General features: G+C 47.0%; 1 protein-coding gene across 1 annotated transcript in view; it reads left to right on the top strand.

Annotated features, from left to right (window-relative positions):
* Nucleotides 1-3693: 3693 nt before the first annotated feature.
* henmt1 (HEN methyltransferase 1) overlaps nucleotides 3694-16427 on the top strand; it is a 143927-nt gene continuing 131193 nt past the window's right edge. The window contains exons 1-2 of the mRNA XM_072510273.1: nucleotides 3694-3780; nucleotides 4984-5098. Of these exons, the coding sequence (XP_072366374.1) occupies nucleotides 5012-5098 (87 nt within the window). The 5' untranslated portion in view covers nucleotides 3694-3780; nucleotides 4984-5011. The remainder of the gene's footprint in view (nucleotides 3781-4983; nucleotides 5099-16427) is intronic.

The following is a 16427-nucleotide window of genomic DNA, read 5'->3' as shown; positions in this document are numbered from 1 at the left end:
CTCCAAATCAAGCCGGAGTGTCTGCAACTCAGCCCCCATGCGGCAAACTCAGCGGCAACCTTCAAGCACTGGCTAGCGTGTTTCAATGGATATCTCAGGACGGCCACGACTACACCCACGGAGGACCAGAAAATGCAAGTTCTGCACTCGAGGGTGAGCCCAGAGATCTACACTCTCATCGAGGACACGGACGATTTCGAGGCCGCAATGAACCTGCTGAAAGGACACCATATTCGCCCTGTAAACCAGGTCTACGCCCGACATCTAACTAGCGACGAGGCAACAAATCCCTGGGGAATCGCTGGAGGAGTTATACCGTGCGCTCCTGGTGTTGGGGAGGAACTATAACTGCCCGCAAGTTTCGGCCAGGGACCATACAGAACTTTTGATCCGGGACGCATTTGTTGCAGGTATGCTGTCCTCCCAAATCCGCCAGCGATTGCTGGAGAAAGAGACATGAGGCCTCAAGGAGGCACGGGCACTTGCTAGCTCCCTGGATGTGGCCTCCAGATACGCCCGCGCTTATGTCCCCGACCGCGCGGCAACCCCTTGGGCAGCATGGAACCCCCCCACGACTGACTCCGATGCATCCTCCCACAGGCTTGTGCTGCGAGACTGCCAGGCAACCCCAGGGGGCCCCGCTGCTATTTTTGCGGGCAAGCCAAGCCTCCCCGACAGCGCTGTCCGGCCCGCTCATCCCTCTGCAAAGGATGCAGCAAAAAGGGCCACTTTGTGTCGATATGCCAGGCCCGGGCGGTCGCTGCAGTCTCCGGAGGCGAATCGGGACCGCCACCACAACCCTCTCCACGGGCCACGTGCGGCCAGCTGACGCCACCATCTTCCTCCTTCAGGGTCACGTGTGGCCTCCGGGCGCCGCCATCTTGTCTCTCGGACACCACGTATGATGGATGGGCGCCGCCATCTTGTGCACTCCCAGCCATGTGCGACCAGTGGGCGCCGCCATCTTGGCTGGACTCTCAGGATCCCGACTCGGATGACCACACAACGCCCGAGGAGAACATCTAACTTCTGCCACGACTAGCCTCGGTGACCCTGGACCAGTCTCGGCCCCGAACACTCGACTGCAACGATGACCGTGCTCATCAGTGGGCACGAAACATCCTGTCTGATCGACTCTGGGAGCACGGAGAGCTTCATACACCCCAAGACGGTAAGGCGCTGTTCTCTCCCCGTTCACCCAGTTAACCAAAAAATCTCCCTGGCCTCCGGGACTCATTCAGTGGAGATCAAGGGGTTCTGCATAGCAAACCCCACGGTCCAGGGAAGGGAGATTAAAATTACCGGCTCTACGTCCTTCCCCACCTCTGCGCTGCCACACTCCTAGGGTTAGATTTTCAATGCAACCTCCAAAGCTTAACCTTTAAATTCGGCGGCCCTATACCCCCCTCACTGTCTGCAGCCTCGCAACCCCTCAAGGTCGATCCGCCTTCCCTGTTTGCGAACCTCACCCCAGATTGCAAACCAGGGGCAGACGGTACAGTGCCCAGGACCGGACCTTTATTAGGTCGGAGGTCCAGCGATTACTGAGGGAAGGTGTCATTGAGGCTAGCAACAGTCCCTGGAGAGCCCAAGTGGTGGTTGTAAAGACCGGGGAGAAGCATAGGATGGTCATCGATTATAGCCAGACCATCAACAGGTATACGCAGCTGGACGCGTACCCTCTCCCCCGCATATCAGATCTGGTCAATAGGATCGCACAATACAAGGTCTTTTCCACGGTGGATCTAAAGTCCGCCTACCACCAGCTCCCCATCCACCCTAGCGACCGCAAATACACTGCTTTCGAAGCAGATGGGTGGCTCTACCACTTCGTAAGGGTTCCCTTCGGTGTCACTAATGGAGTCTCAGTCTTCCAACGAGCGATGGATCAAATGGCTGACCAGTACGATTTGCGTGCCACGTTTCCGTACCTCGATAATGTCACCATCTGCGGCCACGACCAGCAGACCACGACACCACCTCCGAAAATTCCTCGATACCGCACAAATCCTTAATCTCACATATAACAAGGATAAATGCATGTTCAGCACCGACTGTCTAGCCATCCTCAGCTACGTAGTGCATGATGGAGTTATAGGCCCAGACCTTGAACGCATGCGCCCCCTCGTGGAGTTCGCCCTCCCTCACTGCTCCAAGGCCCTGAAACACTGCCTGGGATTTTTCTCTTATTGTGCCCAGTGGGTCCCCAACTACGCGGACAAGGCCCGCCCGCTAATCCAATCCACGTTTTTCCCCTGTTGACAGTGGCCCGCCAGGCCTTCAGCCGCATAAAAGTGGACATCCCAAAGGCCACGATGCACGCCATCGACTCTTCCAAGTTGAGAGCGACGTGTCCGACGTAGCTCTGGCGGCCACCCTCAACCAAGCGGGCAGACCCGTGGCTTTCTTCTCACGCACCCTCCACGCTTCAGAAATCCGCCACTCCTCAGCTGAAAAGGAGACCCAGGCCATTGGAGGCATTACGTGGCCAGCAGGAGATTCACTCTCACGGACCAACGGTCGGTGGCCTTCATGTTTGATAATGCGCAGCGGGGCAAGTTAAAGAACGACAAGATCTTATGGTGGAGGATCGAACTCTCCACCTACAACTATGAGATCTTGTATCGTCCCGGGAAGCTTAACGAGCCTCCTGATGCCCTATCATGTGCCAACGCACAAGTGGACCGTCTCCGAGCCCTCCACGAGGACCTCTGCCACCCTGGGGTCACTTGATTATTCCATTTCATTAAAACCCGCAACCTGCCCGACTCCATCGAAGGAGGTCAAGACGGCCACCAGGAATTGCCAAATCTGCGCGGAGTGCAAGCCGCACTTCTACAGGCCAGAGAAAGCACACCTGACAAAGTCTTCCCGTCCCTTTGAAAGCATCAGTATGGACTTCAAAGGGCCCCTCCCCTCCACCGACCGCAACACGTACTTCCTGAACGTGATTGACGAATATTCCTGGTTCCCATTCGCCATTCCCTGCCCCAACATAACCGCAGCCACCGTCATAAAAGCCCTCCACAGTATCTTTACGCTTCGGTTTCCCCGCCTACATACACAGCGATAGGGGGTCCTCCTTTATGAGCGATGAACTGCGTCAATTCCTGCTCAGCAAGGGCATTGCCTCGAGCAGGAGGACCACTTACAACCCCCGGGGAAACGAACAGGTAGAGAGGGAGAACGGAATGGTCTGGAAGACTGTCCTACTGGCCCTACGGTCCAGGAATCTCCCAGTCTCCCGCTGGCAGGAGGTCCTCCTGGATGCCCTCCACTCCATCCGGTCACTGCTGTGTACCACGACCAACCAAACACCTCACGAACGTCTCCTTGTCATCCCGAGGAAGTCCTCCGGGACCTCGCTCCCAACCTGGCTGGCAGCTCCTGGACCCATCCTGCTCCGCAAACACGTGCGGGCGCACAAGTCGGACCCATTGGTCAAGAGGGTCCATCTCCTCCACGCTAACCCTCTACGCCTACGTGGTGTACCCCGACGGCCGACAGGATACAGTCTCCCGACAGGACCTGGCGCCCACTGGATCCCCACACATACCCCCACCACCAATCCCACCCTCCCTCCCACCGGCGAACCCCACAGCCACCCCATTCCCAGGTGGATCGGTCCTCCCACCGGTCCCGTCTAAGGGTGATGAAGAAGCTGAAGCCACGCCCCCGGAGCCACAGATGTCCGAGTCGGCGCCTGCATCACCACCGAAGCTACGACGATCGCAGAGGACGACCATGGCTCCCGATCGACTAATTGCTTCATTCTGAACTGTAAATACATTTTGTAAATAGTTGCGATGTAACGAGGCAAAACCACTGTACTGATGTGTACCAGGTACCTCCTTAACCTCTACCACTGTGTAACGCGAGGCCACCACCCCCACGCGACTTTTTTTTTAAACGGGGTGAATGTGGTAGTCGGTATTAGAGGTATTATGGTACCCTGTAATGCTGTAAGACCATTGGTGTAGGAGGTACAGTTTTCATTGGTTAAGCCTGCCTGCTGGTTCCGCCCAGTAAGGCGGAGTATAAGAGCCCGTGTCTCCCCAGCAGCTGCCTTCTGTACCTGCGCTGCTGGGGGAAACATCTAGTGTAATAAAGCCTTCAATTGTCTCCAATCTCACTTCTGGAGTTATTGATCGAGCATCAGTGATACAAGGAAAGATGGGAGAAATTGGGCTTGTTTTCCTTGGAGCAGAGAGATTAAGAGACGACCTTATTGAGGTGTTCAAAATTCTGAACAATTTTGAAAGGGGAAAGCAGGATATTCTGCTTCCACTAGTTGGTATGTCAGTGACCAGGGGTCAGAATTTCAAGATGGTCAACAAGAGAGCTGGGAGTGAGATGAGGAGAAACCTCTTTACTCAGAGAGAGTTGTTGGGGTTTGGAATGCGCTGCCTGGGAGAGTGGTGGAGGCGGATTCCAAGGAGGTTTCAAAAGAACTGCATATATATTTGAAAGTGATGAATTTAGAGGTTTACAGAGATGGGGCTGGGGAATGGGACTAACCGGGTAGCTCTTTTGAGAGCTGATTAAGATTCTTTTATGGTATGCACAAATTGGCTGCCACACCTCTGCATTGCAACAGTGACCACACTTCAAAAGTACTTGATTGGCTGTAAAGTGCTTTAGGACATTCAGCAATTGTGAAAGGCACTGTAGAAATGCAAATCTTTCTCAAAATATGTGCATTTTTTCTGGATGTGAGGAACATTGTTATATAATGTGTGGTAATGACCTGGAACTCTCTGCCTGCGAGGGTGTTGGAAGCAGAGACAATAAATGATTTCAAAAGGAAGTTGGGTGGGCATTTGAGGGAAATAAACTTTCAGGGATATGAGGAAAGAATGGGGGAATGGGTCTGTTCATTGCTTGACAGAGAGCTGGCATGGACTCAATGGGCTGAATGGTTTTCTGTATCGTAGTGACTGACTCTAATGAACATATGGATGTTTGGCTTGTGTGATTGAACAGGTTTTCAACAGGTGATGAAACCAACAGAATGGAGACCATGAACTTCACACCACCATTGTATAAACAACGATACCAGCTGGTGTCTGAACTGGTGGAGAAATATAGAGCAAGGAAAGTAAGTGGATAATCACAATGTGGGAAAGACTTAATATCGTTATAACATGAAAAATGAAAATCGCTTATTGTCACAAGTAGGCTTCAATGAAGTCACTGTGAAAAGCCCCTAGTCGCCACATTCCAGCGCCTGTTCGGGGAGGCTGTTACGGGAACATGCATCAAAGGGTTATTTTGGTTGTACTAGTTATAAATTCTGGTTAAATGCAGTAGGTGCAGTGGAGGGTGCTTCAGTTAAAAACCTGGACGAATATGTTTTTAGAAGACTTGTAATCGCGATAAGTTATGTTCCCTTATCCATGACAAGTTGGAAATTTCATTTTCCTCGAGATTCTCTGAGGACTTTGAGAAATTAAAAATAAAACCAAAAAAACGCGGCAAATACTCTGCAGAATGGACAGTATCTGTGGGTGAGAAACAGAGGTGACATTTCTAGTTGATGAGAAGTGTGTTATGATTGAGGGTTGGAGACTTTCGGTGGCGGACATGGAGTAGGAGATTGCACATTTGGTAGCTCCCGCTTGTGACGAAACGTTTGGACCTTTTCTCCCGGTTTTTTGAAATTTTATTGGTTAAATCGGTGGAGAGTGAGACTGTGAGGATAAATCCCCCACCAGAGTATGGAGCAGTGGACTGGAAGTGGCTGTGTAAGGAGATATATTCAAGCAAGGAAGACGCGTGCAGAGCCGGTGATATGGTCAAATACGTTTCTGTGTTTTGAATATGCAGTGCTCTCTGTAACAAAGGGTTATTGTTGTTTCTTATTCCCTTTTTTTTCCTTTGGTTGCTTTTGCCCCTTCCTTTTTTCTTTGGTTTTCGCTGTGATAAGATGTTTGAGCAACTGCTCAGAAATGTAAAGATAACTCTGTTCCATTGGAAGTTGGTGGAGGGATTTTTTTCTCCTGTTTGTTTACTGGGGACTGTGATGCTTTGAATATGTATGTCCAAGCGGGGAGGAGGAGGGAGAACAATGGGGAGATAGGCTGTCTGGTGCCATGGGCGGGAGCTGCCAGGCTAGCTAGGTTAGCTAGCTCACGGAGGTGCAGTGGGGGGTGAGCAGGTGATAAGTTTGATATGGGGGGGTTGAGTTTCTGGTGCTGTTACTAGGGGGTATGGAGGAGTGTGGGGGAGCTGCTCTGCTGACGGGAGGAACTGTTGCGAGGGGACAAAGGGGAGGTCGAGGACGGCGGATGCCCGAGGGACGCGAGCTGGCGGCTGGCCTAAGAAGGATGATGGCTAATCGGTGGGGGGGGGGGGGGGGGGCGGGGGCAGGGGCAGGGGGGGGGGAAGAGAGAGAGAGAGAGCCCCCCCCCCCAACTAGGCTGATTACTTGGAACATCAGAGGGCTAAATGGACCGGTTAAGGTAGCTCATGTGTTCACGCATCTGAGGGGATTGAAGGTGGCAACGTTACAAGAGACACGCCTAAAGGTTAAAGACCAGACCAGATTGAGGAAGGGGTGGGTCGGCCAGGTATTTCATGCACAGCTGGACTAACAAACGAGTGGCATTTGAGGCAGTGTCAGACGTGGGGGGCACGTATATTATGGTGAGTGGGAAGCTTGAGGGGATGCGGATGGTACTCGTGAATGTATATGCACCAAACTGGGATGATGTGGAGTTTATCAGGCGGGTGTTCGGTAAGATCCCGGACCTAGAGTCACACAATCTGATCATGGGGGGAGATTTCAATACAGTCATTGATCCAGGATTAGAGCAGTCAAAATATAGGACAGGGAGGGTGCCAGCCGTAGCGAAGGAATTAAAGGGGTTTATGGAGCAGATGGGGGAAGTAGACCCATGGAGGTTTGGACGGCCAAGAGTGAAGGAGTTTTCTTTTTTCTCCCATGTCCACAAGGTATACTCTCAGATTGACTATTTTATCCTGAGCAGGGCTCTACTGCCGGGGTGGTTGATACCGAGTACTCGGCAATTGCGGTGTCGGATCATGCCCCACATTGGGTGGATCTACGGGCTAGTATGGAAAGAGGGCAGCGCCCGTTATGGAGGTTGGATGTGGGACTATCAGCAGATGAGAGGGTATGTGGGCGGCTGAGCAAGTCCATCCAGAACTATTTGAAAATAAATGATTCGGGCGAGGTCTCGGCAGCAACCGTGTGGGAAGCTCTGGAGGCAGTGGTTAGAGGGGAGTTAATTTTGATACGGGCCATAAGGAAAAGGTGGAATGAACAGAGGGATAGGTTGGTTGGCGGGATACTCCAGGTGGATAGGAGATATTCGGAAGCCCTGACGCGGGGCTACTGGAGTGAAAGGAGTGGCGGATGTTACAGGTGGAGTTTGGGCTGTTATCGACAGGGAAGGCGATGGAACATCTGAGGAAGGCAAGGGGAACGGGTGTATGAGTATGGGGAAAAGGCCAGTAAAATGCTAGCCCACTGGCTGAGGAAAAAGGTGGCCAGGGAGAGTAAAGAACAGAGATGGGAATGCGGTCCTGGACCCAGTGAGGATGAATGAGGTGTTTAAGGACTTTTATAGCAAGTGTCATGTGAGGGTACCTTTAAGACATGGATGTTTAAGCAATGTACCTTTAAGAAAACAGTGATGTCAAAGAGTGGGTGGAGCTGAGGTCAGGTCAGCCATTTTGCAGGTTGGTTTTGCAGTTTGAAAAGTGCCTGGCTGGTTTTGCTGAGAGCCGCTAAAAAGTGCCTGGCTGGTTTTGCTGAGAGCCGTTTAAAAGTAAAAAGCCAGTTTGAGACTGCAGCTTGAGAAGTTCTGGTTTGCTGTGATCTACTTGAAGGGAGAAAGCCAGGTTTGAGAAAGCAGCGTGGGTGTGTCTGTGGGTTTCCAGAGAGCTGCATGAAGAAAGCAAGGTGCTGGAGCTGAAGTCACCCAAGCTAATATATCTCTGCCATTCTACAGAAAATATATATATCCTTTAACCTGATGTGATTTTGTTTAAAGGTGTCAAGTCTCTTGGGAGTTTGAAGGAACATTTTAAGGAGTTATTTACTGTTGCAATATTTTCTGAATTATCTTTGAAGTAAGGGTGTTAAGAGATCCAATGTTTATTTCAGATGTTAAGTTGAGTTCATGGAATAAGCAGTGTTTTGTGTTTAAAAACCCACGTGTCCATAATTGTAATCCCACACCTACGGAAAAACCGTATGCTAGGAAAAGCAACAAATCCATTAAAGGGAGAGGTTGGTTGAACTCCATGATACATTTTGGAGTTCTGAAAACGCCTCGCCCATAACAATTGGGGGCTCGAGGGAGATAAAAGTCTTATCTATTGGATTGGCTTTTGTGAACAGTGAAGGATTGTTGCTTTTCCGGTGTGGTATTTTAGTTTAAGTGGGGAGAGTGTTGTGAACAATGGCTCTTTCAGGGGCTCAGAAGTTTTTGGGGGTGGAGAATGTTACACATAGTACCTTACGGACAGAAACGAAAAGCAGACTGTTAGATTTGGCAAGAACATTGCAGTTAACATCTGACAAAATGCGAAAAGATTAGGTAATTATGATGGTGGTTAAGCATTTAAAGTTGCCTGAGATAGAGTTTGACTCATTGGAAAAGGCAAAAATTCAGTTGCAAATTAAACAAATGGAACATGAGAAAGAATTAAAGCGGCTGGCATATGAAAGAGAGAGAGAGGAAAAAGAAAGAGAAAGAGAGAGAGAGGAAAAAGAAAAGGAGGGAGAAGAAAGGAGAAAAGAAAGAATAGCCCTAGCAGAAAAAAAAGAAAGGGAGATACAGATCAGGGAAAAAGATAAAGAGAGGGAGTTTGAACTTCAGAAAATAGCCATGAAACATGACAATCAGTTAAAATTGGCAGACGTAAAGGGAAACGTACAGTTGGATGATAGTGAGGATAGTGAGAAAGAGCGTCATAGTCGAAGGCTTGGTGGGAATCTATTTAAATATGTCCAAGCATTGCCAAGGTTTGACGAGAAGGAAGTGGAAGCCTTTTTCATTTAATTTGAGAAGGTAGCTAAACAAATGAAATGGCCACAGGACATGTGGGTGTTACTGATTCAAACAAAGCTGGTAGGTAGAGCTAGTGAAGTGTTTGCATCCCTACCGGAGGAGGTATCTGGAACGTATGAGGAGGTGAAGAAATCCATCTTAAGGGCTTATGAGCTAGTACCTGAAGCTTACAGACAAAGGTTTAGAAATTTAAGGAAAGAATTTGGTCAAACATACATGGAGTTTGAAAGGCTCAAACAGAGTAATTTTGATAGGTGGATAAGGGCTTTGAAAATAGACCAAACGTATGAAGCTCTCAGAGAAATTATACTTTTGGAGGAGTTTAAAAATTCAATTCTTGATGTAGTGAGAACTCGTGGAAGAACAGAGGGTTAAAACTGCGAGATTAGCAGCAGAAATGGCAGATGATTATGAATTAGTTCATAAATCAAAGATTGGTTTCCGACATCAGTTTCAGCCGGTGAGGGATAGAAACTGGGGACATGAGAAATACTCAAATGGTAAAGGTAAAGGTGATCTGATGGGAGACAATAAAGAGAGTGTACCTCAGATTAAAAAAGTAATCCAGGAGGGTGGAAAAGAAATGAAAAGTTTCAGATGTTTTCACTGTAATAAACTTGGCCATGTAAAATCACAGTGTTGGTGGTTGAAGAAAAGCACAGGGAAGGCTGATGTGGTAACACAGGATAAGACTGGGGTTTGTTAGAGTGGTAAAGGAAAGCCCAAGGGAAGCGAAGGAGGTGCAAATGATTGTACAGCCTGTTCAAGAAGTAATTGTTAAGAAGGTGCCAGATATCTTTAAAGAATTTACTTGTGTGGGTAAAGTTTACTCATGTGTATCAGGAGGAGCAGGTAAATAAGTCACAATTTTAAGAGATACAGGGGCTAGTCAATCTTTAATGGTAAGAGAATGGTAGTCCTTTAGAGGATGAGAAGGGAGATTTCGTAATGGGAGATGAGGAAATGGCTGAGGAACTGAACAGGTTTTTTGGGTCGGTCTTCACAGTGGAAGACACAAATAACATGCCAGTGACTGATGGAAATGAGGCTATGACAGGTGAGGACCTTGAGAGGATTGTTATCACCAAGGAGGTAGTGATGGGCAAGCTAATGGGGCTAAAGGTAGACAAGTCTCCTGGACCTGATGGAATGCATCCCAGAGTGCTAAAAGAGATGGCTAGGGAAATTGCAAATGCACTAGTGATAATTTACCAAAATTCACTAGACTCTGGGGTGGTCCCAGCGGATTGGAAATTAGCAAACGTGACACTACTGTTTAAAAAAGGAGGTAGGCAGAAAGCGGGTAATTATAGGCCAGTGAGCTTAACTTTGGTAGTAGGGAAGATGCTGGAATCTATTATCAAGGACGAAATAGCGAGGCATCTGGATGGAAATTGTCCCATTGGACAGACGCAGCATGGGTTCATAAAGGGCAGGTCGTGCCTAACTAATTTAGTGGAATTTTTTGAGGACATTAACAGTGCGGTAGATAACGGGGAGCCAATGGATGTGGTATATCTGGATTTCCAGAAAGCCTTTGACAAGGTGCCACACAAAAGGTTGTTGCATAAGATAAAGATGCATGGCATTAAGGGGAAAGTAGTAGCATGGATCGAGGATTGGTTAATTAATAGAAAGCAAAGAGTGGGGATTAATGGGTGTTTCTCTGGTTGGCAATCAGTAGCTAGTGGTGTCCCTCAGGGATCAGTGTTGGGCCCACAACTGTTCACAATTTACATAGCTGATTTGGAGTTGGGGACCAAGGGCAATGTGTCCAAGTTTGCAGATGACACGAAGATAAGTGGTAAAGCAAAAAGTGCAGAGGATACTGGAAGTCTGCAGAGGGATTTGGATAGGCTAAGTGAATGGGCTAGGGTCTGGCAGATGGAATACAATGTTGACAAATGTGAGGTTATCCATTTTGGTAGGAATAACAGCAAAAGGGATTATTATTTAAATGATAAAATATTAAAACATGCTGCTGTGCAGAGAGACCTGGGTGTGCTAGTGCATGAGTCGCAAAAAGTTGGTTTTCAGGTGCAACAGGTGATTAAGAAGGCAAATGGAATTTTGTCCTTCATTGCGAGAGGGATGGAGTTTAAGACTAGGGAGGTTCTGCTGCAATTGTATAAGGTGTTAGTGAGGCCGCACCTGGAGTATTGTGTTCAGTTTTGGTCTCCTTACTTGAGAAAGGACGTACTGGCACTGGAGGGTGTACAGAGGAGATTCACTAGGTTAATCCCAGAGCTGAAGGGGTTGGATTACGAGGAGAGGTTGAGTAGACTGGGACTGTACTCGTTGGAATTTAGAAGGATGAGGGGGAATCTTATAGAAACATAAGATTATGAAGGGAATAGATAGGATAGATGTGGGCAGGCTGTTTCCACTGGCGGGTGAAAGCAGAACTAGGGGGCATAGCCTCAAAATAAGGGGAAGTAGATTTAGGACTGAGTTTAGGAGGAACTTCTTCACCCAAAGGGTTGTGAATCTATGGAATTCCTTGCCCAGTGAAGCAGTAGAGGCTCATTCATTAAATGTTTTTAAGATAAAGATAGATAGTTTTTTGAAGAATAAAGGGATTAAGGGTTATGGCGTTCGGGCCGGAAAGTGGAGCTGAGTCCACGAAAGATCAGCCATGATCTCATTGAATGGCGGAGCAGGCTCGAGGGGCCAGATGGCCTACTCCTGCTCCTAGTTCTTATGAGGAATTATGGAGTTTGGGAAGAATGTTGCCAGAAAAGGTGGTGATATGTGGAATTCAGGGTGAGAGGAGTAGCGTTCCATTATATAAGGTAAGGTTGGAAAGTCCAGTTAAGAGTGGTGAAATGGTAGTAGGAGTAATAGATAAACTATCTTGTCCAGGCATACAGTTTATCTTGGATAATGATATAGCTGGATCGCAGGTGGGAGTGATGCCTACTGTGGTTGATAAGCCAGTGGAAAATCAGTCAACTGAAGTGTTGAAGGACGAATCTGGGATTTTTCTGGATTGTGTAGTAACAAGGTCGCAAAGTCATAGGTTAAGACAAGAGGAGAAATCAAAGAGTGAAGATGAAGTTGAAGTGCAATTATCAGAAACAATTTTTGATCAGATGGTTAAAAAAGAACAAGAACAGGTGGAGGATGAGGCGGATATTTTTAGTTCAGTGAAATTGGCGGAGTTACAACAGAAAGATGTAGAAATAAACCAGATATATCAGAAAGCATATACGGAAGAGGAATCTGAGAATATACCAGCGTGTTACTACCGTAAAAATGATGTCTTTATGAGAAAATGGAGACCTGTACGTATGCAGGCAGATGAAAAGTGGGCAGAAGTTCATCAAGTAGTATTGCCGGTAGGGTATAGAAAGGAGGTGTTGCGAGTTGCACATGAGGTACCAGTGGGAGGTCATTTTGGAATAAGGAAAACTCAAGCTAAAATCCAGAAACATTTTTATTGGCCTGGACTACATAAAGATGTAGTTACATTTTGTCAATCATGTCACACATGTCATGTGATAGGGAAACCTCAAGCAGTGATAAAACCAGCGCCCGTAATACCCATTCCAGCATTTGAGGAACCTTTTACGAGGGTCCTAATCGATTGTGTAGGACCGTTTCCTAAAACAAAAAGTGAGAATCAATATTTTTTGACTGTAATGGATGTGTCTGCTAGGTTTCCAGAGGCCATTCCAGTACGTAATATTACAGCTAAAAGGATTGTGGAGGAATTACTTAAATTCTTTACTAGATATGGGCTACACACAGAAATTCAATCGGATCAAGGAACAAATTTTACTTCAAAGTTATTCAAAGAAGTTATGAATAGCTTAGGAATAAAACAATTTAAGTCAACTGCGCACCATCCAGAATCGCAGCGAGCATTAGAAAGGTGGCATCAGACATTAATGACAATGTTGAGGGCGTATTGTCAAGATTATCCAGAAGATTGGGATAAAGGAATTCCATTTGTATTGTTTGCAATTAGGGATGCACCTAATGAGTGTACCAAATGTAGTCCTTTTGAACTCATTTTTGGTCATGAGGTAAGAGGACCACTTAAATTGATTAAGGAAAAATTGGGGGGTGAGAAATCGGAAATTACACTATTGGATTACGTGTGAAATTTTAGGGAACGATTAAATAGAGCAGGTGAATTGGCTAGACAACATTTGAAAGTTACACAAAATGTGATGAAACGGGTAGCGGACAAGAAATCCAAAGTTCGTAGTTTTGCCAGTGGGAATAAAGTTTTCGTGTTGTTACCAGTGGTAGGGGAGCTTTTAAAAACTAGGTTTTGTGGACCGTATCAGATTGAAAGGAAATTAAGTGAGGTGAATTATGTGGTAAAAACACCAGATAGAAGGAAGACTCACCGAGTGTGTCATGTGAATATGCTTAAAAGGTACTTTGAAAGGGAAGGAGAGAAAAAGGAGGTTTTAATGATTCTAACTCAAAGTGACAAACCAAATCCAGATGACTGTGAATTTGACATGCCTCAAATTAAATTGGAAAATGAGGATGTTCTTAAAAATTGGGATGAATTGTTAAGTTACCTTCCAGAGGAAAAACAAACTGACCTGAAAGAGTTATTGATATCAATGGGCAAGTTTGTAGAGATAAATTGGGAAGTACTAAAATGGCTATACCTGATGTAGATGTGCGAAATGCTGTTCCTATCAAACAACATCCATATAGACTTCATCCTTTAAAATTGGCACAGGTTAACAGGGAGATTGAGAGTATGCTGAAGAATGGCATAATTGAAGTGGGTTGCAGCCAATGGAGCTCACCCATAATGATGGTACCGAAACCAGAAGGTACCCTACTGGTTGTGTGTGGACTATAGAAAGGTGAATGCAATTATAGGAACGGACTCTTATCCTGTCCCACCACTGAAGGATTCCCAACTAGGGAAGGGGCGGTACTGGACCTGGTATTGGGGAATGAGCCCGGCCAGGTGGTAGATGTTTCAGTAGGGGAGCATTTCGGTAACAGTGACCACAATTCAGTAAGTTTTAAAGTACTGGTGGACAAGGATAAGAGTGGTCCTAGGATGAATGTGCTAAATTGGGGGAAGGCTAATTATAACAATATTAGGCGGGAACTGAAGAACATAGATTGGGGGCGGATGTTTGAGGGCAAATCAACATCTGACATGTGGGAGGCTTTCAAGTGTCAGTTGAAAGGAAGTCAGGGCCGGCATGTTCCTGTGAGGAAGAAGGATAAATACGGCAATTTTCGGGAACCTTGGATAACGAGAGATATTGTAGGCCTCGTCAAAAAGAAAAAGGAGGCATTTGTCAGGGCTAAAAGGCTGGGAACAGACAAAGCCTGCGTGGAATATAAGGAAAGTAGGAAGGAACTTAAGCAAGGAGTCAGGAGGGCTAGAAGGGGTCACGAAAAGTCATTGGCAAATAGAGTTAAGGAAAATCCCAAGGCTTTTTACACGTACATAAAAAGCAAGAGGGTAGCCAGGGAAAGGGTTGGCCCACTGAAGGATAGGCAAGGGAATCTATGTGTGGAGCCAGAGGAAATGGGCGAGGTACTAAATGAATACTTTGCATCAGTATTCACCAAAGAGAAGAAATTGGTAGATGTTGAGTCTGGAGAAGGGTGTGTAGATAGCCTGGGTCACATTGAGATCCAAAAAGACGAGGTGTTGGGTGTCTTAAAAAATATTAAGGTAGATAAGTCCCCAGGGCCTGATGGGATCTACCCCAGAATACTGAAGGAGGCTGGAGAGGAAATTGCTGAGGCCTTGACAGAAATTTTTGGATCCTCACTGTCTTCAGGGGATGTCCCGGAGGACTGGAGAATAGCCAATGTTGTTCCTCTGTTTAAGAAGGGTAGCAAGGATAATCCAGGGAACTACAGGCCGGTGAGCCTTACTTCAGTGGTAGGGAAATTACTGGAGAGAATTCTTCGAGACAGGATCTACTCCCATTTGGAAGCAAATGGACGTATTAGTGAGAGGCAGCGTGGTTTTGTGAAGGGGAGGTCGTGTCTCACTAACTTGATAGAGTTTTTCGAGGAGGTCACTAAGATGATTGATGCAGGTAGGGCAGTGGATGTTGTCTATATGGACTTCAGTAAGGCCTTTGACAAGGTCCCTCATGGTAGACTAGTACAAAAGGTGAAGTCACACGGGATCAGGGGTGAGCTGGCAAGGTGGATACAGAACTGGCTAGGTCATAGAAGGCAGAGAGTCGCAATGGAAGGATGCTTTTCTAATTGGAGGGCTGTGACCAGTGGTGTTCCACAGGGATCAGTGCTGGGACCTTTGCTCTTTGTAGTATATATAAATGATTTGGAGGAAAATGTAACTGGTCTGATTAGTAAGTTTGCAGACGACATAAAGGTTGGTGGAATTGCGGATAGCGATGAGGACTGTCAGAGGATACAGCAGGATTTAGATTGTTTGGAGACTTGGGCGGAGAGATGGCAGATGGAGTTTAATCTGGACAAATGTGAGGTAATGCATTTTGGAAGGGCTAATGCAGGTAGGGAATATACAGTGAATGGTAGAACCCTCAAGAGTATTGAAAGTCAAAGAGATCTAGGAGTACAGGTCCACAGGTCATTGAAAGGGGCAACACAGGTGGAGAAGGTAGTCAAGAAGGCATACGGCATGCTTGCCTTCATTGGCCGGGGCATTGAGTATAAGAATTGGCAAGTCATGTTGCAGCTGTATAGAACCTTAGTTAGGCCACACTTGGAGTATAGTGTTCAATTCTGGTCGCCACACTACCAGAAGGATGTGGAGGCTTTAGAGAGGGTGCAGAAGAGATTTACCAGAATGTTGCCTGGTATGGAGGGCATTAGCTATGAGGAGCGGTTGAATAAACTCGGTTTGTTCTCACTGGAACGAAGGATGTTGAGGGGAGACTTGATAGAGGTACACAAAATTATGAGGGGCATAGACAGAGTGGATAGTCAGAGGCTTTTCCCCAGGGTAGAGGGGTCAATTACTAGGGGGCATAGGTTTAAGGTGAGAGGGGCAAGGTTTAGAGTAGATGTACGAGGCAAGTTTGTTACGCAGAGGGTAGTGGGTGCCTGGAACTCGCTACCGGAGGAGGTGGTGGAAGCAGGGACGATAGTGACATTTAAGGGGCATCTTGACAAATCCATGAATAGGATGGGAATAGAGGGATACGGACCCAGGAAGTGTAGAAGATTGTAGTTTAGTCGGGCAGCATGGTCGGCACGGGCTTGGAGGGCCGAAGGGCCTGTTCCTGTGCTGTACATTTCTTTGTTCTTTGTTTGATTGCATGGAGAAAGTGGGACAATCTGCTTTTATTTCCAACTTCCAGACATGGAAAGAACATTTAAATCATCGTATGGAGTTCTTCGATCGACTTCAGGAAGCGGGTTTGGTGATGAACCTAGCCGAAAGTGAATTTA

The sequence above is a fragment of the Scyliorhinus torazame genome, chromosome 7 (assembly GCF_047496885.1).
Source record: "Scyliorhinus torazame isolate Kashiwa2021f chromosome 7, sScyTor2.1, whole genome shotgun sequence".
Lineage (NCBI taxonomy): Eukaryota > Metazoa > Chordata > Chondrichthyes > Carcharhiniformes > Scyliorhinidae > Scyliorhinus > Scyliorhinus torazame.
This window is presented reverse-complemented; position numbering and strand designations above follow the sequence as displayed.